The sequence below is a fragment of the Drosophila pseudoobscura genome, chromosome 3 (assembly GCF_009870125.1).
Source record: "Drosophila pseudoobscura strain MV-25-SWS-2005 chromosome 3, UCI_Dpse_MV25, whole genome shotgun sequence".
NCBI lineage: Eukaryota > Metazoa > Arthropoda > Insecta > Diptera > Drosophilidae > Drosophila > Drosophila pseudoobscura.
Genome location: NC_046680.1, coordinates 18,924,700 through 18,949,813, shown reverse-complemented (window position 1 = coordinate 18,949,813; position 25,114 = coordinate 18,924,700). Strand labels below are relative to the sequence as shown.

General features: G+C 45.5%; 2 protein-coding genes and 1 long non-coding RNA gene across 4 annotated transcripts; 1 reads left to right on the top strand and 2 right to left on the bottom strand.

The window, feature by feature from the left end:
* The first annotated feature begins 147 nt into the window (after positions 1-147).
* LOC117183722 (uncharacterized) lies at positions 148-22,182 on the top strand. 2 transcript variants are annotated; one of them, XR_004468875.1, is made up of 2 exons: positions 148-372; positions 21,746-22,182. It is a non-coding gene; the product is annotated as an uncharacterized lncRNA (long non-coding RNA). The 2 variants fall into 2 exon arrangements; XR_004468874.1 differs by lacking the exon at positions 148-372 and adding an exon at positions 18,753-19,073 and having other exon boundaries at positions 21,746-22,180.
* Positions 4,371-6,695, bottom strand: LOC6898828 (fatty acyl-CoA reductase wat-like). Its single transcript, XM_033378630.1, has 5 exons — positions 6,096-6,695; positions 5,916-6,028; positions 5,347-5,857; positions 4,579-5,281; positions 4,371-4,517 (listed from the first exon to the last, which is right to left on the bottom strand). Exons 1-5 carry the CDS (start codon positions 6,253-6,255, stop codon positions 4,430-4,432), a joined length of 1,575 nt encoding a protein of 524 aa, XP_033234521.1. The 5' UTR covers positions 6,256-6,695; the 3' UTR covers positions 4,371-4,429.
* On the bottom strand, positions 21,850-25,015 carry LBR (lamin B receptor). The gene is made up of 3 exons (XM_001361637.4): positions 24,863-25,015; positions 24,232-24,576; positions 21,850-24,044 (listed from the first exon to the last, which is right to left on the bottom strand). The coding sequence occupies exons 2-3, from the start codon at positions 24,541-24,543 to the stop codon at positions 22,260-22,262; spliced, it is 2,097 nt and encodes a 698-aa protein (XP_001361674.2). The 5' UTR covers positions 24,544-24,576; positions 24,863-25,015; the 3' UTR covers positions 21,850-22,259.
* Positions 25,016-25,114: the final 99 nt, after the last annotated feature.

Here is a 25,114-nt window from a genome sequence, read left to right as displayed (position 1 = left end):
TTGGCTTTCCGTTCACTACTTGCTCAGCACTGGCTAGGCATTGGCTGCCGGTTCTCCGCATGCAAATTGCCTGGGCCGCAATGTTTTGATTTTATTCTCATTTTGATTATTTTGTTCGCTCCACTTACAGATTGCTCAGAGACGGGGACGCTCTTCAGCGTGGGCTTTGGCATGGTCTGCTCTGGTCTGGTCTTTTCTGGCCAGCTGTGAAGTGCAGTTGAAATTGCTCCGGCGTGGGCTTTTCCAGCTTTTCCAAGTTGTTCGAGAAGTGCGTGACATGTGTTGGAAAGTGCCAGAACGGCAGTTAACATATGGAAATGTTGCAAGTTACTACTCGGCCTCAAACTTTGTCTGATGGACATCGGAAAGTGGGTAAGTCACGTTCACAAACGATGGAATAAAGATGTCGTTGGCCTGACCCCATGAGATCCAATGAAATTCAATCTGAAATTGCCCCTGAGATGCGACATCGGAACTCCAGATCTTTATTACATTTGCTCTTCCATAGGGAGGGAAATTCCTACTTCCTCGTACATCACATCTGACTAATTTCCTGTCTCTCTGCTTTGAACGGACACTCATGATAAACGTAATTGACAAACATTAGCAGGCAGTTCCCCAGGAAGCCGTCGGTTGGCCATACAAAACGATTCATGAGATACTCGGTCTCGGTGTATACGGTCTCTGCGGGGACGGCTGCCCAATAAACAGCTCAAGATTTATGCATGCAAGCGTTTTACTGGCCCAAATCCAGTTCCCAGCCATGTCCGGGGGCGCCCCAACTGCAGTAAGCAATTCGAAACGGAATTGGTATCGGAGCACTAAAAGAATCCAGTTCGCACAAATGTGTGCCAACAGAGATATGAGGTTTCCTGGCTAGTCAGGTCAGTCCTTAAGCCTAGGGGGTTCACATGAGTTTGGTCCAGCGCTTTTCATAGCTTAAAGGGTCTATAAATTGTTTAATTTTATTAAACGTGATTCGATAAGTGTGCCAAACTTGTTTTAGCCTTCGGTGGAACATCTACAAATCACTGAAACTGCATTCAAACCATTTTCTGTATGGTGTAGTTTCTTCAGTGTCTTGAGTGGGAGAGCATGCATTGTCCCCAAATGTAATCCCTGGAAAGTATTTATAGTCTAAAGCCGAAAAATTAAAGCAGACACTCACTCTCTTGCTCTCCATTTGGTTGCGCCACAGAAGCCTTTGAAGTATGTCAATGCATTGCCAGCCACATGTGGAACATTTCGCACGACACCAGCTCCAATTCCGTAGCCTCTGTCCCCCCCGTATGGGCCGCCAGCTTTGGCAAGTGTCTGCGCCTGCTTAGGCTGTGATAATTTATGTGGCTGCCGCATCTCTGTCCCCATCGTCGCAGCCGCTCCGACACTTTGATCCGTGCCGACAACAATGCGCCCAGCCAGTTCCCCAGGAATTTTCCCTCTCGACTTGAAAGCGAAAGTGACATTTTACTAATTTAGCATTTTGAACGCGTCTCGTGTCTTGCGGTTGTGCTAAAAGATTTATTTGCGAAATTGCAAGTGCAGCAATCCCGCCTCGCTGGCTTTTAATTAAGGCCACCTCCTCTGGCCACTGGCTAAATGGTAATTTATCCCATAATTTAGTTATGGATGCTGGCCATGCTTCCGCGGGAACTGATTGATTAATGTCTGGACGGGAATGCCCTTTGTAGGAGTTGATTGGGGAACTTTGAAGGGAGTTCAAGGAGAATCGGGTCTTTAAAATGAATGGAGATGCGAATACAATGATCTGTCGGTGCATGGGTGCAACCCATATCCCAAATATAAACTTTATTCTTTATAGAAAATCCTACCGTTCAGTACTCGTATGATTAGCTGAAACTAATTTCCCTGTGCAAACCCTGTTTATGGAGTAACAAAAGCATTTCGATTCCCTTTTGGTGATATAATTAAAACATAATACAATCCATAAACCAATTAGCGTCGAATGGCAACGATGTGTCTGGGCTTTGGCGAGTTTTTCCGCTTTATCCAGCTATCATTTCGAGAGCAATCCGCGCCGGTTTTTTTTGTGGATTGCCAATCAAATTGCATTGGCAAACGATTTAACAAGACCGTCAATAACCGCAACAACAACGAGAACGGGAACGGGAACGGGAACGGTAAGGGAAATGGCCAAAGAAAACATGGCAAAATAATTCAGGGGCAAACAAAAGGCATTCAATTAAAATTTGCACAGTTTGCTGGGCATGGCCATGCATTTAATACAATTTACGCAAATTAATTTCGCTGCAAAACTGCAAAAATGCAAACAGCAGCCAAATCAGAATCGCTGTAGAGAATGCACGGAATTTCATCTATGCGACGGGACAAAAACCCATAGTATAGCCCTCTATGGATCGGATCGATTCGGCAGACAACCGAAATACAATATTAATGGCCTATATAAATGGCAGAAATACGTACACACAATACTATATGTGTGTATGTATAATTGCAATCGAAACAGCAGTTAAACGATAATATTTTGCATAAAAACAATTTGCGAAAATTGCAAAAACCGAAACGCCAGGCGGAGAGTGAAAGAGAGGACCAATGCAGAGGGTTACGATACAATGCAATACCAATTTGTCGTATTGTTTACCAATGGCCAAAAAAACAATGGCTTAGGCATTGAAGGATATGGCAATGAATGATGTGTAGGGTCATCCATTTTCCACCAGGGCTTCTGTTCAGCTCTCTTCAGTTCTGTGTGGTTCGGTTCTGTTCTGTCTGCAAATTCGGGTCATGCGATAAAAACAATAAATAGTTTTTGAGAATTTATGGCATTTTAAGGTGTTTGCACAAGTGCAATTCACCAAATTGATGACTATCCATTCCGCTGGCAATTAAAATGGAATGCACTCAAAAAACCAGCATAGATTTCAGAAGAGATGCAGCTGGGGGCAATATTAAATATTTCTTAATTTATTAAGTAGAAACACGTGACAGCTGAAAGAAATGCCCCTCTTAAAGCAATGCAATCAAATTTGTTGAAACCAAAATGAGCTTCAAATATTTATAGTGCGTCTGCTTTCAGACCTCGCGGATCCATGAAGGGCCGCAACATTGCAGAAGGAAGGCTTCACAAATATTTTCATATGCAGCCTTTGGCTGCCGGTGCAAACACACAAAGTGTGAAACCCTTTGAGACGCACTAGACATTCCATTCCCAAAAACATAAAAAAAGCCAAAGGAAAAAAAGATAAAAAAACGAAAGCAGAGCATGGGGCACCGAAGCCGTTTATACCCTTCGAGGTCGAATGAGAGAGATGAGTTCTCTAGAAAGCCATAGCGAGAGCGATGAGGTATAGTGATTTGATCCGACTTACTACTAAAAGTAGTAGTAAAAGTAGTGCTCAAAGGTTTAGTCGGATGACTTTAGCGGTGAGGGAACACTTTGTACACATGACTCTGGAATCGCCAAACCCTTTCTGTAGAGTATATATACCACTGGAACGAGGGATGTGATACAGTGGGCGGCGCAGAAGAAATAACAAAGCAAAAATGTATGAAAATTGTTTTACGGCAAGTGTGTGCGATGTGAAAATATTATGAGTTAGTCGGTCTGGCTATGCACACTCGTGTGCTTGCCGCTTGAATTAAAATGAATTTAAATGGTTTGCTTTTGGCCAAAGTTGTGCCCTTTTCGCATACATACATGTGTACATGTGTATGTATCTACTGGCATCCTCGCAGCCTCCTGCACATCTGGAGGAGGAGCAGAGAGCAAGGGAAGCGTGCATAATGCTTAGTGGTAGACGGAGAAGACAACTTAAATTCATATTTACCACGAAAATGTCTGAAAAGTTGCAACGAGTTATTAATTACGCGGATATAATGGGAATCCGCAATTGTTTGGGCTGTGAAGAGAGGGCCCAAAAAGTTGAAATAAACTCAAATTAAAAAAAGTAATGGTAGAAGAAGCAGCCGTAGGAGAGTGCTCTTTGATCATAACTGTGTAAGAGAGAGATACAGAACTTTAAACTACAATCCAGAAGATCCATTCTAGATCTACTCTCCTTCATCGGATTGATATGTAAATTAGAAACAGAAAATGGCGCAGTCCACAGAGCAAATGTTGCATTTATTTAAATATTGTTGCACATTTGCATTGTCTGACAGACCAAAAGTCAAAAGTTGAACGAATTTATTTACAAGCGTCTGAAATTGCCAATCACTAGCTTCGAAAGTATTCTGATCGACAGGAAATAGAATGACTAAATACCATCCCATGAATATATTTTCCCCAACGCATAACTAACACCTATTCAGCATTTTCTTCGATACTCTGCTTAGAAACTGGCATATAAGGTGCTCCGCTGTGTGATTATTTTATTATCAATGGCATTTATTATTTCCAATTTTCAACCGAGACATACCGTTTTACGTGTTACATTTAAACTCTTATTTATATAAAGACGCTCAAAACTAACCAAATCAAGTATGCGGCAGCAGAGACAAGAAGAACTTGAACAGCGCAATGTAGAACAAAATACCTGCAATCACAGAGCCAAGATAGTTTCAAGAACGACAAGAGTATTACGGAAGTCTACTCACCGAGATAGAATCCTACGTCCATGATCCAAAGAAGCTGTCGTCGGTGGTTCCTTGAACAAATGTAGTCGCATACCATTCAAGGTAGACTTGAAATAGTCGTCCCAGTTCATATTCTCCATATTAAAGTTGAACACGCTTTGATCTTCCGTGGACATATGGTCCCATAATGCCTCAGTGTTATCCCTGTTAAACCAATATGTTTTCTTATTGAAGGGGAACAGTGCCACAACATTTTCGTGGACTTTGCGATAGGCCTTCACTAGGCGCGGTTTTTCGCCACTCAGCCGCAGGAGGATATCGTACAAAAAGCCGGGCACATAGTGGTAAAAGATGCAGCCCAGACTAAACAGCCAAGGAAATGTGGTGGCATGTAGAAACGGGTACCAAATCATTTTGGTCATCGGAACCAGCTTGCCACTGTACATGCCCTTATCTTTGAGATCCCCAAAGGTGATAATATTTTTGTTGCTAGGTGAGAAATTATAAATGGTGGGCACTGGCTTTTTCTTTGCGTTCCTTGCCGTTTCCCATGCGCTAGCCACGACCATGTTGCCGCAATAATCGCCGGGAACCACAGGGGCGTGCGCCTTGTAATTGCAAAGCAATAGGTGCAGGACACCGTAGGTAATGCCGTATATTAAGGCGATTAGTCCATACGGGTTGTCAATCCATCCGGAAGAAGGCTCCTTATAGTTGGCAAATACTATCGTTGGGAAGATTGGAGGTTATCGAAACGCCACTCGGCTGTCAGTCAGAGGAGTCACTTACTAATGGCAGGCCGAAAGATACACACCGGAAGGTCACCCGCCTCACCTTGGATCACTTGCTCTGCCAGGCCCTTCGTATAGCTGTATGTGTTGGGGAAATTTCCCAGCAAGGCAGGCGTCATATTGTCCAAAAGCGCGGCGCTCAGTGTCTCTTTTAGCTGCAGCGCCGTATCCACAGAGCAGGTAAAATTGTCAGGATAGAACTGCTCGTGAATGTGTTCCAGCACGCAGTTGGAGTAGGCTGTGGAGATCTGGACGAAGGCCTCCAAGCGATGCATTTCCCTGGCCAGCTGCAGCATGAGGCGCGTGGCCCGCGTGTTGATGGCCAGCGCCGTATGCATGGGCTCGTTGAAGCGGACTGTGGCTGCTCCGTGAATAACAATCTGCACCTCTTTTGCCAGTAGCTTACGATCCGCATCACTAATACCTAGGTCCGGCTCCAGACAATCCCCTGCTATGGGTGTCATCAGCTCCAAGGCCCTGGGTTTTGTCTTTAGTAGTGCCTCGAAAATCTGTAACAGGAGGGCGTGAGAGCGAGCGTTTTCAGCATGACAGTCGTAGGATACTCACCGGCTGGCTCATCCATTTTGCAACGCGCGTCTTGACATCCTCGTTTTTCTTAGACCTGACCAGAAAATATATGTGTTTCGGATCTGTTGCTCGTAGGATCTTTTCAATGATCACTGAAAATTGAACGGTACAATTTATCTTTTGCTTTCACTTATCCTGGATATTACAAAGTCCTTGTACCTTTTCCTAAAAACCCAGTGCCGCCTGTTACAAATACAGTCTTGTCCAAATAAAAACGTTGTATTTCAGTGTCCATTTTGCGTGGCGAAAATCGAATCCTGCTGTATGCTATAGACGCGACACCCTTATCAATTGAGGAGGGCCCAGCAAGTCTTTCCATTTATATTTATACTTCTGACTATTCTTAGTCCAGTGGGTCTAAGCATATTCATTATTCCAAATCGCATTACAGCAATGCAAGTACAGTGAGGGATGCATTATTCGAAATTACTGATTCCAAGAGTTGATAGAAATGGTCTTCGGTTTTATTTTGATAATCCGAATTTTTAGTCTTTTTTACTCAAATCGGTACGATTTAATTTATTTAACATACATACATATGTACATGTTCAAACATACAATGTGCATATGTTCCCAGCGATCAAACCGTATATTTAATTCGTCAAAATGTATGTAAGCGTACATATATGTATGAAGATGATATAAACAATTCAAGACCAGTCTTCGAGTCGAGTATTCAGATTAAAACCATTGTTCCGACTATGCAAAATTGGAATCCGACTTTACTTTTACATACTGACACGATGCGAGTACGAGTGTGTATGTATACCAAATTCTGTGAAATAAAAAAAACAAGCGGGAACGTAATCGGGAACTTATGATTGATCTAACTTATACAAGATATTTTATACGTACGATACGGTACGGAAACCGATAACTGCCGCATCTCTCTATCTCTCTCCCTCTCTTTGTATCGGTGTTCGTAAAGAGGACGTATGTCCGCATTCTCTCGCAATTTTGCTAGCACTTGTTATAAGAAATAGGATAAAAAGTTCTTTCTGGGTGTTACACATATCCACAGCTGATATACCCCTAAAATCTTCGAGTAACCGTTATAAGAACCAGCAAGATTCGGTCTGTAAACTTGTAATATCGAGCATTTCTGTATGAAATATTAATTTCCAAAGGTGCTTTAATAACACATATATATAAGTTCAATAGATCTAATAGATATGGCTTGCCCCACTCGATAGAGTCATCAACACGCAACGAACGGACGGGGTCCGAAGTCAGACTTTAATTAAACTCACGATCATGTGCAATTTTGTGAGCAATTAAAAAAATCAAGGCTGGAAAAATCACTTCGCCTGCTCCGCAGAGAGATGGAGAGACAGATGGAGGCGTTTCTGTGTGAATAGCCGGGAATGGAGCGGCGAGATTTGCTATCAGTGCTGCCCCGCCCATCGGAATCGAGGGGCGTTTGTGGCAATTTTTCGCGTTGAGTGCAAATTGCGAGTGCCTGGAGAGAGTGGGGGAGGGGGGAGGATCGGTTTGCGGATCGTTGAGCAGTTTTCCTTTTTCCAGTGCAAATAAGCAATTAGCTGGCTTAATAACTCAATGGGCCTGCAACCGGTTGGCATTTCCTAATAGAATTTTTCCACCAGTTGGGTCTGGGGGGGATAGTGTGAGCGCGAGTGTGGTGCAGCATCAACTTAACTTTGCCTTTTGCTAAACAGTCCGCGTAAAAGTTTGCTTGCAACAAAGTTGGCGAGGCACAAAGTAAATGAAGCCGCCATCGCCGCCATCGCCACCGCCACCGCTGCGCTGCAGCCTCAATTTAAAATTAAGCTCATGAAAAGTAGTTAACCTCCAAAGCCAACCCCCGGCCACACAGGCTTGGCATCCCTTTGGCCCCTGCCCCTGCCTCTGCCGCTGCCTCTGCCACCCCGAAAGCCGTTAACTACAGCACAAAGTCAACGATAGGATGGGGGAGATCCCACAGCGTGGGGCTCGCTCTTGTTCGCATTAAAGTAAGCATGAAATTAAAGCCCAACCGAAAAGCTCGACTTGCAGCCCTGATGGACGCGCGTGGCTTCCATAAGCGTGTGGTTGGCGCTTTGTCAGGGACGAGCTTGGTGAAGGGTGAAGGGTGAGGGGTGAGGGGTGTTGGGTAGCAATCCTGCATTGTTGTTGCAGCAAATTAGCTGGCACGTTGAATAAAAAGTAGCGCGAAAATCCCATTTTTCGCCCATTGTTGTTTGGTCAAAGATGCGAAAAAGAGCTCAAATGACCCCAAGTTGGATACACTGTGCGAAAAGCGGTGGATAATTAGAAAGGAGGAAGCTAAATTAGATGGAAAGTTATGATGAAATTGTATATGGGGGAAGCTACCAGCTACCAGCCCATTCCTGTACTCCTTCCACTCCTCCACGCTTTGATTTCTCCAAGTGCACCGCCTGATACGCCCTTAACCTCCGCCTGAAGAGCTGAAGCAAACGAAAGCGCATCCCATACCCAACACCAACACCAACACTCACTGCCACTGCTACTCCCACCCTGCTGCACTCATTTGTTGTGTCCCTAATTTGGTTTTCCCCCCCGTTCGCCTTCTACTGCTATCGGTCCTCTTTGGGCTCTTCCTGCTTCGTGCCATTTGTTTCCCCGATATGCTCCGACGTTGAAGCAAAAATAAAGTTACAACACCCAAAGGTGTAATTGAATCAAATGGGCAAAAATTTTGAGATTACTTCAAAATGTACGCCCGGAGACGAAGCTCATTTAGCAGGAGGCAATCAAATGCAGTCCTGGCGCCCCACTGAAATTCTTTTTATTGCTGACTGATGTTTGGGGGCCCGATCCGAGGGAGGGTTGCATTTGTTCTGCTAATAACTGAACATCACAATGAAGGGTGGGGGGGAATATTCTTTTGGGGGTTGATTTGGGGGAGCCAGAGCAATCAGTGAAAGTGCCTGCCACAGGCGTCGGTCGCTTCCGCTGCGTCAAACGGAAACGGAAGTTGCACACGCCGCAAAGCGTGGCACGGAACGTAGAGCCGACACAGGAACGGAATGCTTTTCACGCACATATGCCCCCAATCATCATCATCGTCATCAGCATAATGCGGCCGAAAAAAAATATTTAGAGACAGAATTATGACGGGGCCCAAAGACAAAACGCAGACAGAACAAAGTGCAGAGCAAACAGAGTCCAAATGCGATTGCTATAGGCCACAAAAGCTGACTACCGAAATGGTATTTAAGCTGCTTTCTGCTAAGCAGCACTGGGAAAGTGGGGACTGCGGCCCAGGGCCAGGCCCCAGCGGTGCCACAGAGCGAACAGCGGTGGCAACATCAGTCTGGTGATTTATGTGCACTGTTGAAGGTTCAAATAAGCGTTAAGTTTTCATTTCCGCTGGCGCCGCACTCGGCTCTGGCTCCGGCTCCGGCCCCGGCTATGGCTGTGGCTCCGGGTCGGTGTCCGTGTCCGTGTCCGAGTGAAATATCCACGCAAAAATGAAGCTGGAAAAGAAATATTGTTTCTTTTTTTGCACTTCCTCTGCTGAAAGAGTCTTGGCTTAGCCTCGGACTTGGAGGAGCGTGGGCGCGGGACGGGTTGCTCCTCAGCTATTGCCAAAACAAATTAAGAGAAATGCTAAAACAAAGTGCCGACAGGGCTCCAAAGTCGGACTCAATGTGGATTTAGCGGCAAGGGGTCGTCCAGCCGAAAGGAAAAGAAAAATACTCCAAGGAGGGAAACATTAGGGAAAATAAATTATGAAGACAGCGGGAATATGGACCAGGTGAGTGCTGTCACATAATGAAGGGAAGTGCTTAATAACCTGCCAGCCGGACAAATCCTAATGGAAACACAGTTCAATATACATATGAATAAAGTATGTAAAGTATTATCTTCCGATCCAGAAACTCCAACGAAATTATCTTTCCACCTCTGGTAAACCAATTTCGAAAGTTAATCATTTAAACCCTGGAGCCCTTGCCCAACATGATCTACAGCACTCTTAAACTGCCATTGTTAAACCCCACCTGAGAAGGAATCCGAGGCAATTAATTAAATGTAAGGAATCCCTGTTAAAATATCTTTTCATCTGCTAAATTGCCGGAAAACTTTTGGCCCCACCTCCACAGACTCCCACGAAAGCGTTAATCAATTCGAGCTTCGCACAGAATGATACTTGCAGCAGAAAGAAAACTAAACTTCACTTTACTTCGGTATTTTATTTATTGCTTAAATATTTTACTGCTCCCTCCTCACAAATTGTTAAAGAACTCTCCGGCGTACAGTGCGGCGTATACGCAATTTATCAACGCATAACAACGGCAATTAATTTGTGCGTTCGCGTTACAGCGCCGGCAACAACACGAAGAAACATCAACTTTTATAAATCAAACGTAACGAGCGTGTAAAACCTGACGGGGGCCCCAGGTAGAATGGCTTACACCTCCGCGCCCCAGCGGCAAACAGCTTTTTGGGGGTTGCTTTTCATTAGGTGGTGGCATTTTTACAGTCCCAGTCCCCGAAAGGAACTTTTCAAATAAAACTCAATGGAAGAAATATTTACAATTGACTCTGAAACGTTTTCAGCGTTTGGCAGGCGTGACTTTGCCTTTGTTTCATTGTTTTCGTTCACTCTGCTCTTTTGTTGCTCTCCAGTCACTGGCTCTCCCTCGGAGGGCCACGCGGCGTATGAGTTATTTATTTTTGAATTATTGGCATTTGAAACTTTGCAAGAGGCTCAACGGCTGGGAATGAACGTGCCCTCGGCTTTTGGTTTGTGGATTGAGCCTGGTAGCAGGGGAAAAGGACGTTATCCCTACCAATGGTTGATAAATGATTCCCATTTTGGGGTGTATTTAAAATTGGGCAAAGAGATTAATGGTTTGCATGGAGATCGTTGGCAACTCCTTGGCAACCATCAGCGATTCATTAAAAATGCATAACCGTTTCAGATCTGTTCAATAACGATATATGAAAGCTTAGATTAATAGCCAATTCCGTTTCATAGCTGATTCGAAGACCGAAGACTTCTGGGGCTCAAAACTATAAGTAAACATGACTTTTACCAAGCTCCTTTGTTACCCGTTTGAAGTTTCTGTCCCATCAACCTTGAACCTATTTTAAGCTTCAACTCTTCCCTAATCTTCTTGTCGAAAGCGCCCACACCTGTCCATCGCATAAGCACCTGCACAGCAATAACATCTTCAGCAACAATAACATCCTCATCAAGAATGACAGCGACTGACTTCAACAACAGCGAACACCCTGACAACAACGAAAACTCTGGGAACCCCCACAGAACCTAGAAAATCAACAGCTAAACGGGAAAACTTGCATAAACGATGTTCCGACCATCCATCCGTACCACCTGGCAAACCCCAAAAGGCAGGACCTGCCGCTCAAGCCTGCAACAATAAAGGGCAAACGAAACAACAACAATTTGCCACTGCAGTGGGACATCCTTCCCCTGGCGAGGCTCCCACACCCCGTGCCACCCCGTCTTCGCCAACGAACAGAAGCGCTACATTTTGCGCTTTATGCACATTGTTTATGAATTCTCGCGCACAAAAACTTTGGCCAAGAGAAGATGGAAAGGGGAAAGAGCAGGGAAGAGCAGGGCAAAAGGCCCAAAGGGCTGGCGAGGCTCTTGCGCTGAATGGTTTTACGATTATTAACCCATAAAGTATTCATTGAAGTGAGTTTGAGTGGCCGAACTGTATCTGGGTCTGGGTCTGGGTCTGGGTTCTGCGGGGCTCTGTGTCCTGCTCTGTTTCTCGGTTTGAACCAGGGTTTTGGGCCTGCTCTTCAGTCTCTTATGCATTTGGGTTCGAGAGCGGCACGCAAAAGTGCAATAACAAACAGGAACCAGCAGCAGCAGCAGCAGCAGGGCCAGCACCAACAAAAGGCGCCACAAGTTGGCAGCCCTTGCCCTCCCCTGTCCATCCGCTTTCATACTTTCGCTTCATTCGCTTTGTACATATTCTGTAGCTGTAGTTATTCTTTCTTTCACTGTCCGCCCGACATAAACCTTGTCTGTGAATCACTTGGTATACGCTTGCAAGAAGTGTTTTGATTTCGGAATCCATTTTCGCATATTCGACCCCATGTATAGCCATCTAGCATCATCAGAATCCAGAAACAGCTGTTTAAATGGTATACTATCAAAACAAACTAGCAATATACGAATATGTCATGATTTCCTTTCGATCTGTTGAATCAAGTCTTTGAAAAACTTTACTTTCTATGAAGATCTTTCAACCAAAAAAATGTTAGTTGGATATAGAAACGATGGGTATCAGCGGCCTCGATTATCATCTTTGGTTTCTTTTTGTTGGTCTTTTCCTGCAAGCCGCTCTTGAGTTTCCTCTCTCTCTCTCTCTTTCTGCGCTCTTCAGTTGAGTGCCTTTGCTTCTGCCGTTGGTTTGCATGTTATCTGCTCCATCAGCAGCCTCTACCCCTTTCCACTCCCCCTCTTTCGCGCGACTTTTGTTGTTTCGCTATTGCAGTTTCGACTGCCCCTCACGCTCGGCCTCTCTCGCACAGCCCTTTGAGGGCCTTAATTTATGCAGCCGACAAGAGTGAATATTAAAAGTTCTCAATGTTTTCTCCGGCCTGTACCTTTTGATGGGGCCTGCCGCTCCCGCGGTTGTTTCCACTGCGGTTCTGTTTGTGTGTGGGCACTCCCGCTCCCCGCCTTTCTGATGCTTACGTTATTCTTTTCCATATAGCAATTTACTGGGGTTCTGCTTATCTGCTGTTGTTCGTAGCCCCGATCTGAGTTTAAGCTTAACTTACAACCAAAAGAGTTTATTTCTGAACGGATGATACCTTTAAAATCCATCGTCTAATAGCCATCCGATTGAGATCAAATCACAAATGGATACGCCTGTTTCATAAATGCCTTCTAATGGTGATCAAGACTACAAACGTTATATGTAGGATCGTAAATGCCTGCATATCTGAGAAAAAAAATACCTTCATTTAACGCTCTTTTGATTATTTCCCCATCATGCTTACACTGCACAACCGAGCGTTAAAAAACCCATTCGATACACTTAAATTATGACCTAGGACCAGCTACCCTTAGCACATCCTCGCTCCCCTCGACGGTGACCCCAAAAAGTGTCCCCACAAATCTTCCATTTCTTTACGTAAATAGAATTTATCAAATTTAATTTCACGCTTGATGCGCTCATTTCTATTTAAGTTTGAGTGGAGTGTCGTGTCTTGTGTCCCATCGAGGCAGGTCCTCGCTGGGCAGCGGCCAAGGACGAGGGGAAACGGAGAGAAAAAAGGCCAATGAATGTCAAAAACGGTGACCATAAATGACGGGCCCCAGCCATTGGGGCAATGAGCACTATAAATCTGAAGCGAGATAACCGGAAAAATGCTAACGAGCCGAATGAGAAATTCTCGTAATAGAAAATATCGTCCAGCAGAGAAAGAAAACCCGTAAACCGGAAGAAAAAATATAAAGAATGATGAGGGATTCTTAAAGTTATGAAGCGATTCGGTTTGGTAGTACAAATATTTGGACGCACCCATATCCCATATCCCATATCACTTCCTCCCATGACAGGGCCTGAAATTGAGATTGGGGTTGGGTTCTTCATGGTTTGCATATGCTGTGGAGAACACACACAAAATTTTCTATGTCAAGTGTTGTTCGAAAGTTGTTTTCAGCTTGACTTGGTTTCCTTTTGGCCCCACAACCCCCGCTCCACTCCATAAATGTAATCAAAAATGTATTCAAATTGTTTTTATGGCGGCCGTGCTTAAACTTTTTGACGTTTCGCACATACATTTTTGATATATGTGTCATGCACGGTGATATGGTGTGGAAAATTACTTTGGATTTTAATGAGTGTCTGCTGATTTCGGTTAAGATGCGGCTTGGTTTTGGGTGCTAAAGACAGTCAAGGGAATACACCAGCTGACAAGCAGTAGTCCTACGATTCTTCCGCCTCTAATGACCATATTGAAATCTTTCAAAAGCTCTTCAAAATAAAGCCATTCAGGAAAAACAACTACGACATAAACATTTCCTAATCAGCCCCAGAGTCGACAGGTTTTGACCCTTCAAAAGTGAGCGTGGGACATTTGAGCTTAGCCCCGGTCTTGGCCTCTTCGGAAACTACAAATTTTCCAAGAGTTTGCACTAAAAAGCAATTAAAATTTTACACGACCATTTGCGCAAGACAATTATGAGGACCACATGCCCTGCTCTTGGGTCGCCCGGCCAGGAGAAGTAACGAGCCCAGCAACCATCTAGAACAAGTCCAACGTCAACATTATGCCAAGACAATAAAACGACAGCGAGAGCCGCCAGGGAAGGGTGGAGATTTGTTGGCCACATGCCACACACTCGGGAATGGAGATGGAGCCAGGCAGGGTATGGGGGTACAGGTGGAGGTGGAGGTGGAGAAGAGTTCTTAGCTCGGGACCGCCCGTTGCTTAACTGGCAGTCATACCTACGAGGCATAACACCCAACAATTTCCACACATTTACGACACTGCCCAGGTACGGCAGTGTACGGACACAAATTTTCAAAGCGCCAGGCGACCGCACACAAAAAAAAAAAAGAAAATATGTCCAGGAAAAAAGCGCCCACTGCAAATTGAATTGTAACCAAAGTCGAGCCACGATAGAGGACACAGAAAGTAACGAACGTGGCAAAAAAAAAAATTCTATATAGAAGCGGTGTATGAAAACTCGAGGGGCGTAGGTTATGGCTAAGCAAGGACTGACCAAAAGTCCACCGAGAGAAAGGATAATATTACATAGGTGTAGAGTAAGATCTTTGAGCAATCTATTGGTCTGGAAATTCTAGAAATTGTATTCAAATACAGGAAGAGCTCTACTATAAAACAATGCCGTTACTCTCTATTGGGCATTTTTTTTTTTTAAACAAAGAATTCCATTGTATGCAAGGTTTCATTACAAAATCTACGCAATAGGAAGCAGTGCCCTTTATTTCTTTCAGTGCAGCGTGTTTTGGTTCGAATCCCATTAGTTGGCAGCAAGTTATGACTCTATTAAAAAAGCAACGCCTTGCTGCACTTGCCACCGTCGTTGCTGCCACCGCTGCCCCCGGCTGTCGCATGTTCGAACCGGGTGGGTCCCGGTCCCCATCCCCTGGGATGTGTTTGGCAATTTGGCGAGGCTTTGGGACCGACTCTAATAAACATTGGCAATATACCAATTGTGTCCGCAGCTGGGGCTTTGATTACAGCAACTAATAATTGTTCGATCGCAGATGTGTGTGCCCCCGTGCCCCAGGCAAATGAGGAGCTAACTTTAACCGAGAACTCAGCAAACGTTTTAATTGTGCTTGCAGTCGGGCCGAGAAGTCCGAATCAATTTAAAACGGGAAAGGGCCACAAATTGAAGATGACGTCTGCCGAGTAAGACCGCATTCCATTAGCATCAGTTCGGACCGAGAAACATTTACCTCAAGGCCAATAATCTAATTCCTGGTCTGGCTAAAAGCCTGCTCCAAGCCATCCTCCGATGTTTAAATTGTTTTTTTTTTCGGGGTAATAAAAGTTTACCTGAACCGCAAAAGGGATACGCTCTTAACTGGGAATAAGAAACTCTGGAAAACCTACCGGTCACGGTATACTCGGAGGGCGGATCGGGATGAGATACCCGTAGATTGTGGTTGCACGCCTGATGCAATTTACGGCGCTTTGTTAAACGCTTCAACATGAAACTGAATGCTCAGAATGCTCCCTTGCACAGATAGTCGTACACGTGCTATGGGGAGGAACGGGCAGACAGAGGGGCTCGGACCTGCGGATGTACACGTTAGAGGCAACATCCGTTCTGGCCCAAGTTGCCTGGCTGGCCATAAACAAACTCAACGCTCTACTCGACTGGACTGTAGTGGAGACTCAGGACTACAGACTGACCATTCCCGGGCAGCTATAAAACAATTTCGCATATGGCTCCCCAAGCCCAAACCCAAGCCCAAACCCAAGCCCAAGCCCCTGCTCTCCTCCAGCAAACTTGCTACTTTGGTCCTGGGCCTGGTCCTGGTCCTGGGCTGGGCTTGCGGTCTGTCTGTCCACTTCCCTCCGCAATCCTTTTGCCACTCCTGGCATGCACCAACACCTGGTAAGCGCCTTTGTTATGCTCAGGTAACTCTGGGGAGTGTTGCATACTTTTTCCTCGACCTGAACTCAACTCGAACTCTTCTCCGTTCTGCATCCTGAATAGTTGTGGCTCTCCGTCTGCTCCATCTTCCTCTGTCCACTCCTTTTTCAACTAGTTTTTCTACCAATATTTTCTGCCATTTTTTTCTCCGAAGCTCTCCGATATTCAACGCTTTTGGCTTCTGGTAAATATTATGCTAAGCTAAGGAATAGTTTTCGTTTTAATGCCAGAAATTGTTGCATGCTGTCCGTTGTCGTTTTTTGGTTGTGGTCCTGTGGCTCTGTGGCCGATCCCCCGAGCCCACTAATTGAAGTGTGGGGCAAAAGTTGGTCTAATTAAAATCACAATAGAGATGCTTTCCTGTCTTTGCCATTGTCCTGGCTCCTGACTGATCCCCCGCTTTGCTTAGCGAGGATTGAAAAGTGAAGAGTAAAGAGTGAAAAGCGTCAGGCGCTAAACCGCGACTCCATCTGCCGCTGTCCTCTCCTCTCCTCTAGCATCCTGTCCTGCCCTGTATTGCCCACACAATGCCCATTATGACATCGTTATGTGGCATCAACTTTCTGACTCATTAAAAGGTGAGGTGGCTTAAGGGTCGCTGGCAACGGCTTGTTAAGAGCTGCTTCCCTCATAGTTGGGGTTGTGGCTGAACCTCTGGAGCTTTTATTAAAGCGCGGATTAGATAGAGCAATTTCATAATTGAAATGGAAGACGGTTGATGGCTTTGACTTTTGCTCTTTAAAGACAGTCAGGGCCAAAACCTTGCCTCCAGCGAGTCCTCATGGCTCGGCCAATTCACTTACGCCGTCGAGGACCTTTTGTGGGGGTGCCAAGATGTCGGCTTACAGTAGAACATTATTCATGTTCAATGAGTTGTCTATTGAGCAACGATTTCAATGGTTCTGCCCTGGATGTCTTTTCGATTTCTAATATTTTTGATATTGCAAAATATATTCCCAGAACATTTTGGCTTCTTTTGGTCACCAGAGATATCTGACTATTAGTGTTCTTTGACACATCTATCCTGTAGATCTAGACTCTTTTATACTCTTAGTTATGCTTGGAACAAACCACTTTTAGGAAACAAATCGCTGATACTATCATGGGTATATCCACGTGAATGGGAAACACTTTCCATTCCATAAAACTTACTGCCTTTGTTGCAGCTTTTTCAAGGTCTTGGCTGCACCGGGAATCATATATCACAAGTCAATTTCCTCTGGCCATAAATCACGGGTATAGTGAAAATTTGCTTTGGGGATCCTGGGGACTGGGGGACTGGCATGCTCGTATACCATTTGTCTGGGCAGTTGGCATGCATCCGCACATCGCTCGTACGTTTGACAATTATAAATTGTAACCTTGCTGCCGTGACATAATCGCGTTCGAATCCAATTTAGCCACGTGCAAGTGCAAGTGCAAGGGCAGGAGCGATTAATATTTTGTCTACCGATGATGAATGGGTCCCGGGCAACTGCAGTGCGTCGGTGATTGAGTTATTGGCAGGAGGAACCGGTATCGGGGGACCAGGACAGCACCAGCACCAGCGCCAGGGCCAGGACGATGCAAATATGATAACAACACCTACTACATGGCCACAGACTTGTAGTCGGTGCCTGGCCAACCATAGACAGGAATCCATTCCCCTCGGCTGCCCGTAGAGCACCAGCAGTAATAGCATTGACAACAACCTTTTGGCCAAGTTTATTGTGTTGGCATTAAACAAGACCCAGGGCACAATGGATGGCAGGGGGCTGGCTTTGCATCACTTATCCATGCAACGAGTCGTGCATGTTGAAACCAGTGGCCAGTGGCCAGTGGCCAGTGCCTAGTGCCCAGTGCTCAGAGTCAGGCCCAGAGACAGAGACAGAGACAGAGACAGAGGCCTATTGTTTGGTCAGTCTTGGTCATGTTCGTTAAGTGGGTGCAGGAGGCGAAGGACTGCTTGCTCCCAGTACTCGTCGTTGCACAGTAATTACAAGCAGACGCAGCCGCATCTCATCCTCTATGGCATATCTATCTGTCTCCGGCAGGGCAGGGCAAGGACATGGTAAGTCCTGTCCGCCCCTCTACGGAGTAAATAAAACTGTGCAGACAATTAAGTTTGTTTTGCCTGTGCTCATTCTTTTTCACTCGTTCCACACTATGTCCCTCGCTCCGACTTCCCCCCCACAATCCAATTCCACGTTACGGTTATGGCCAAGTCGAGTAGGTAATGGGTTTCGGTCAGGTATGCTTTGCTCTGTTTCTGGCCAAGAAATTTTACTAATTGCTGTTACAGGATATGCATGCAATAGACTGTTTCCTGGATTGGAAACTTAATTTTGGTACGATTGGATATTTTTTGGGGTTTGTTTTAGGGCCCAAATCGATACCCAATGATCCTTTCGATTAACAGAACCAACATTAGCGGCGATAATTACCATAATCTCATAAGCTGACAGTAAGGCAGGAGATCAAAGATTTTACCCCATCAAATCCATAGTTCTCACTCGCATTTCCTCTCTATTTATTCACTGGATTGATGGCTAATAAAGGCAATTGCATCTGACAATGGGTCCTCCGTACACAGTTTTGCCTAGTAAGAGCTCAGGTTTTCCATTTACAATTTCCGTCTAGTAAGTCGTCAGGCTCTTCGATTGTCATTGATGACCTGCTCAACAAAAGCCAGCTTCTACCTCTCTGCCTCTGCCTCTGCCACTGCCTCTGCGCTGTCCACTCTCAATCCATTCCTATCCGTTTAGCTGACAGCGCCACCCATTCTCTCATTTACATTCAATTGGCAGCGTTCATTGGAGGAGAGAGAGAGTCGTGTTTGTGGGAGAGAAGGAGGAGGAAGAACCCAAACGAAACGTTTTTCTCGCTTTGTCTTTTGGCAATCGGTCGTTCTCCTTGTTGTTGTACCGTTTTATTGTTTTGTTCCCGTTTTCTGATTTAATGAAATGATAACGTCGGAGAAGCAGAACCAGAGGCAGCAGCAGCAGCAGCAAGTGCAGCTGGCAGAAGCAACGGGATTATTACACTGGGTGAGATTTTACAGACAATTACACTGGAAGAAATGATGGATTGACTGCACAACTTCACTTAAAACCAAGAGTAAAATTAAGTTAAATATAGTAGGTACATATTGTACATACATACATATGTGTAAGGTTGATTTCCCGTTTCACTCAGTGTAGCCATTACGCCCTCGCTTTGACAATCAATTTTGCAATCGAAAATGATATCCTGCCCTTGGCATTACCATTTCTTCAATGTGTGACTGTTCTACTGTTTCTTTAGCCCACATTTGTTATCTTTCGGCTAGTTGATTGTTTCCGTTTCGCTGCTTCCACAGTCCTTCGCTTAGTTCTTTTGTATTCCTGTTTATTTCGCATCGCATTTTTCTTCTTTCTGGCTTTCGCTTTCATTCCGTGTTAATTACCAATTTAAATGCAAACTTACCCCGCTTCCTGACGAAGATGAATGTGCAGGTCCTGACACTGGCGAACAAAGGCTACGTGTCCCATTGTTGGCTGACAAAACTTGTCAAGAGGTTTCTGCTTGACGCTTTTTTCAAGGTCCCTTCCAAAGTTGGCATTGGAGCGTTTCTGGGGCGGTCCAGTTATACAGATACTCGTAGGTGAATGGCTAATGTTCTACCCTCTCATTTTTCACTTGGTTTGCCATTGAAGTTGGTTCAAGGCTAAAGGAGTTCTGGAAACCCCTTCCAAGGAAAGTTCAATTCCACTTTCGAGTTTCAACTTGTTATTCCATTTCAGTCATCTTGCAGAACATCCATTAATCAATCAATCAAAACAGAGCGTTGACAAACTGCAGTTCACTGCAGTGCACTGCACTGCACTTCATAAACAAGAAATGGCATACATAAATAACCCCATTACGAAGCTAATTACATTCAATAACAGTTTTATTGCTCTCCCAACAGAACAAAAATAGTGGCAAACGACCACGATATCGATCTCTGGACTGGTTGCGCCCCGACTTGTTGACAAGGGGCAATTACAGACCAACAAAATGCATTGACAACGACCACTGCGACCAAGAAAATTTATAGAAAACTAGATAATTGAAAGCGAGTGGAGGGGCCCACGCAAAGCAAACACTGCAGTTGCTGCCCAACTGGTGCGCCAACCAACTGCAGAGACTGACTGCTGAGTGCCGCCCACAGAAAAGTCCCAGATAGAGCTGGACAGACTGTACCTGGAACGGGAGATCCCCGCTTGACCCAACTTTGCTCCCACACGAAGCTCCTTAAACTGTCTCTCTGGGTGTTGCCCACAGTCTGCTTTGTAATTAATTATTTGATAAAAGTACAAGCATTAAGTCAATTAAAACTAAATTTATGCCAAACGTTATCTGATGCTGACAAAAGGCGTGATTTATGCGTGAGTGCGTGTGTGGTGAGTGTGTCTGTGTGTGTGTGTGTGTCCATCTGAGAGAGTTGAGGTTTTCTCTTTTCTTTGTTTTTCTCTTTGGAAACTTTTTAAGCAAGCTTAATTCCAGGCTCAATTCCAGTTCCAGTAGATGGAAGCTCAATTGTAAATTGTCTGTAAGGCATATTCCTTGGAGTTAATAAGACTCGTGGTCACAAGATCTTTCCTTCGCTTCGATACTTAACCACTTCTAAAAGCATGTGAGAAAGTTGTACAAATATTTGAAGCAACCAAATATGTACATAGTTTTCCAGTGCTTGTCCCCATGACTGTTGGGTTAAATTTGCATATTTGTTGTAATCATTTATGCGCTTTGTTCCCCCTCACCCAACTCAAAAACTAACCACCACAAACAGCAATCAATCAAGAAAAAAAAAACACAAAAAGCAAAATCTCACCCCATGCGCAGTGGCAGGACCAGGATCCGCCAATTTAAACGCTCATTAAAGGACAACCTACCGGACGGGGACTGGGAGCACGGAGCAGGGAGATGTTTCCCTGCCTGAATGGCAACTGGCTGTACAAGCTCCACAATTTGCTAATGTTGACGCCATTATTGTATAATTTTCGTCAAGTGGGCGGGGCAGTCGGCGGCGGCGGCGGCGGTGGTCGGTCATTTGTATAGCAAACCGCAAATGTCGGCCCGGCGCTGGCGTTAGCTTGCCTCATTCTATATTTTCTGTTGCTTTCTTTTTTGACAGTTTCCGCGTCATTTTTCTATTGCTGGGCAGAGGGGGGGAATCACGCCGAAGTGGGATTGGGGCGGCCATTGGGGGACGGAGGTGCAAGCCAGACTTCGTCATTATTTTGGCATTATGTGTGTGGTAGATGGAGGGGAGAGACGGGTGGTTCCAGCAACTTTGGTCTCTTGCAAACATTCGTAAATGTCATTAACAGTTGTAACGGCTTTGGGGCACGCCCACACCACAGAACTTTGTGCGGTGTGGCAGCAGCGAGGGGTGGCAGTGAGCAGGGGCATTTTTACACAAAATTACTTCTTTTATTCGTTGGCTGACATTCATCATCATCATCAACCACATTTTGTGGCAAAAGGCATGAAATATGCTCCATCATACTTTATATTTGGATTCAACTTGAAATCAAGTTAAGGGCGATCTTGACCTTATAGACATGCAAAGTCTGCACTTTAGTTTAAGCTTCATCTTTAAATAATCGACTAAGTTATATTATAATTCTCCTTTTTACAGATATAATGCCTACATTAATCTCTAATTGATTTTCTCTTTTTGGTTCCATTTCAGCAAACAATTAACCCATTATCCAGATATTTCAGATAAGCAACCACTCAAAAAAAAAATATCCTTGACGATATCATTCAGATATACAATAATGACAACCTTCGTTGTGCGTTTCTTTATAGTATAGAAACTACGAATTTATTTAATTGATATTTAAATATAAAAATTAGTTCCTATTGGTTCGTGTATTATACAGAGAGTAATGAATATTTATGGCTTCTAAATCTTAAGCGTATTTTAGCCGATTATCCAGACAGATGTTCATAGAGCTACAATTTTGTGGGTTTAACTAAGCTTATTGTTAAGTGTTAATTGTCCGTCGGTTGTACGTTGGTGAGAATAAAATCAAATTTTGTACTAAAATCAATGAGAAATGGTGTTGTGTGTAATGGATGCACGAGTATTGATATATACAATTCGAAACACAATGTAAATCAATACAGAACTAAAGACGAAATGGTCACAGAAATAAAAAACAAAACTGAACTGAAAATTTCATAAATAATAGTGTTATCTCTTAGAAGACTCTCGGCAGAATGGAGTACCGCACCCGGGCGCAGTAGCGATTCCATGCAGAGTGGTAGCGCGCATGGTTGCGGGCATTCGAGCGCGTGGTGCGATGCAGAAGCACCAGGACTAGCAGTACCAGCCCCAGCACTGGGGGCCAGGCCAGACGCAGCGACATGGGTGCTGCCAGAGCCACCAAGGCAATGATGTCCCCCAAGTAGTTGGGCTGACGCACATGGCCCCAGAGGCCTGTCAGCAGGATGCGGTTGCCCTGGAAGGTGTGAATCGTCTCGATGTTGGAAAATATGGGGTTCTGAGAGTTAAGCCTGTACTTGTACTTGTAGGCGCTGCTGAAGCGCTTCACGCAGAGGCCGAGCAACAGCAGGGCGACGACTCCGATGGGGGCATACCAACAGGTGATGGGCACGCGCTGATCGTAGAAGTATTTCGTGACGGCGGTCAGCAGGTAGGGAGTGGCGGCATAGCGCAGCAGCAGGAGGCAGCCGTAGCCCTCGTACTGAAGTTCGAAGGACGAGCTCAAATGGTGCTCAAAGACAATCGCGTCGAGGACGTAGAGCAGCAGGCAGCTGGCCGAGAGCAATGTGGCCGGATCGTAGTGGGTATTGTTAATGTAATAGCGCGCCAAGGTGATCCCGTCCGTCATCGGATGTGGCTTGGGCCACTGCAGGGTCTGGTAGATGTAGCATGTCGCATACAGAAGGGTGCTAACCATGGACAGACGGTAGTAGTATTGCTTCCAGTCCACTCGTCCCATCCACTTGGGGTTCAGCTGCCTGCCGAGGGCAAAGTCCACTACAAAGTTGCCGGTGCGACCGTATTCGTTCGACACATTGTGCCTGAGCACATTGTACTTGGCGGTGTCCACGCGCCAATAGCTCCAGGCGGCCGCAACGAAAGCACTCACTATCCCAAAGATGCAGAATCGCAGATAGTGACGCAGTATATAGCTCACGACGGGATACTTCTTATACTCGGCATAGCCACCGGCTATGATCAGGACCATAGCCACAGCCAAAGAGTTGAATTTGTAGGTCTCCCGTGTGAGATGTACGCGCCGTCCCGGCAACAGGGCCACCAGCAGGAAGACAGCCACTTGGTATGCCACAAAGGCGCCTACTACTCGGATTTGGAAAACCTGGCGCGCCAGATAGTTCCAGTCCACCAGAACCGCTAAATTAACGTTCTTGAATTGGCAATTGTTGCGCGCCGCGCAGCTCCAGGTGAGATAGTAGACACAAAAGGGCACCACAACCAACAGGAGGAAGGCTCCCAGCCAGCCGCCAAACTCCTTAGGAGACTTCATCTGGCGACACGAGGTCTCTCCCTGATTGGCCGACTGAAGTGTGGCATTGAAGCTGCGGAACTCATCCTCCTCCAGTTCATCCTCCTCGTACAGGTCCTCCTCCCCCGTTGAGTAGCTCTGCTTCGACGACTTCTCGTCTTCGTACACCGATCGCGATAAGCTTCTACTATAGCGACTGCCATCCTCTGTGTTGGTGGCTTTGGTTCCGCCCAAACTAGATAATGTCTTCGACACGGATCGACGTAATCTCTCTGTGATGCGTTTGCGAATGGCGTCGATGTCCACTTCGCCCCCGCCTTCGGTGCGTATCTCAATGTGTTCAGTGGTTGTGCTGCTGCTGCTGTAGGTGTTCACCGCGCTGCTGCTGTTCACGGAGCTGGTGTTAAAGGATTTGTTGGGTGCACGGCTAGCGGTGTTGGTGGTAAGGGTCATGGGCAAATTGCTGGTCGCTTGACGCACAGGCGAGGACACCTGCAAAGAATGGGCCGTGAGTAGAGCTTCTCATGGATTATATCGCTGATCGAAGATAAAGCACATTCTTTTCCTGATAATTCTCAGAATTCCAGGCAGGGCTGACCCTCGCTAAGATAATGGCCCACCGATAGCGATTGAGTCTTGATAGCGACTTTATTGACTGTTGAAACGGATTTACACTCACCTCAGGGACCTCTCTGATGGGTGTTGGCGACTTGACCGATGTCTTGACGGGCAGAGAGGAAGTCATCGGTCCGACCGAGGAGCGAGGACGGCTGGAGCGCCTTGTGCGCGGTGCCAGTTCCACTTCAGAGATCGGTTGAACGACCTTGTTGCGCGAGGGCGAGACACGTGTCCGGGTCGCAGGGCCAGTGGCGGCTGCTGCAGCTGCCACTGAGCCAGCCCGCCTGGTAACGGGCAGAAGGCTAGGCTGTGTGGAGGCGAGAGGTGCCGCTGCAGCCTCCTCGCGACGCGGGCGTCTCAGGCGTCGCTCCATGTCAAATTTATATGATTTCTAGCCAAAAACGTGCTGTAACAAAGTACCGATATTTGTGTATGCATTAATATATGTATAAAGGCGAGTGCTATATTTTATTTATAGTTATCGTACACACACACACACACATCCGCAGAGCGCGGAGAAAACTATTTATTTGTGTCTGCAGTTTGGCGCGCTGAAAACGAGCCCCGTCTCAGAGCGACTGTACCCGGCAACCGCGGCAAAGCTGCGCAGGGGCTGGACGCTCTATTAGTCGTTAGAATTCGTATCGCTCTGATCCTTCTGCTTGTAATCTTCAAATAAGTGTTCTACTTACTTTTTCCTTTAATTTTTAATTGATTTATGGGTACGTTCACAAATAATGCTGCAAAAAGCCACTCGAAAAAAAAGACGCGCGTCTGCGGCGTTGTTGTAAACAGTGTGGCCCTTGGTTTGCGATATACGGTATGACCCTCAGAAATATACCAAAATACACCGTCTCACTATTAAAATATACCGTAAATGTACCAACGAATTCAAGTTATACTATACACATTCCCTGTTTTTGAAATTCCGTCGAATATTACTA

Excerpts from the sequence above, each read along its gene's own strand:
- LOC6898828 (XM_033378630.1), bottom strand. The coding sequence starts at position 6,255 with ATGGAAAGACTTGCTGGGCCCTCCTCAATTGATAAGGGTGTCGCGTCT. Across the intron at positions 5,858-5,915 it reads CAAAATGGATGAGCCAGCCG|ATTTTCGAGGCACTACTAAA; the intron begins GTGAGTATCCTA and ends CTCCTGTTACAG. Across the intron at positions 5,282-5,346 it reads TATCTTTCGGCCTGCCATTA|TATTTGCCAACTATAAGGAG; the intron begins GTAAGTGACTCC and ends TCCCAACGATAG.
- LBR (XM_001361637.4), bottom strand. The coding sequence starts at position 24,543 with ATGGAGCGACGCCTGAGACGCCCGCGTCGCGAGGAGGCTGCAGCGGCA. Across the intron at positions 24,045-24,231 it reads CCATCAGAGAGGTCCCTGAG|GTGTCCTCGCCTGTGCGTCA; the intron begins GTGAGTGTAAAT and ends CATTCTTTGCAG.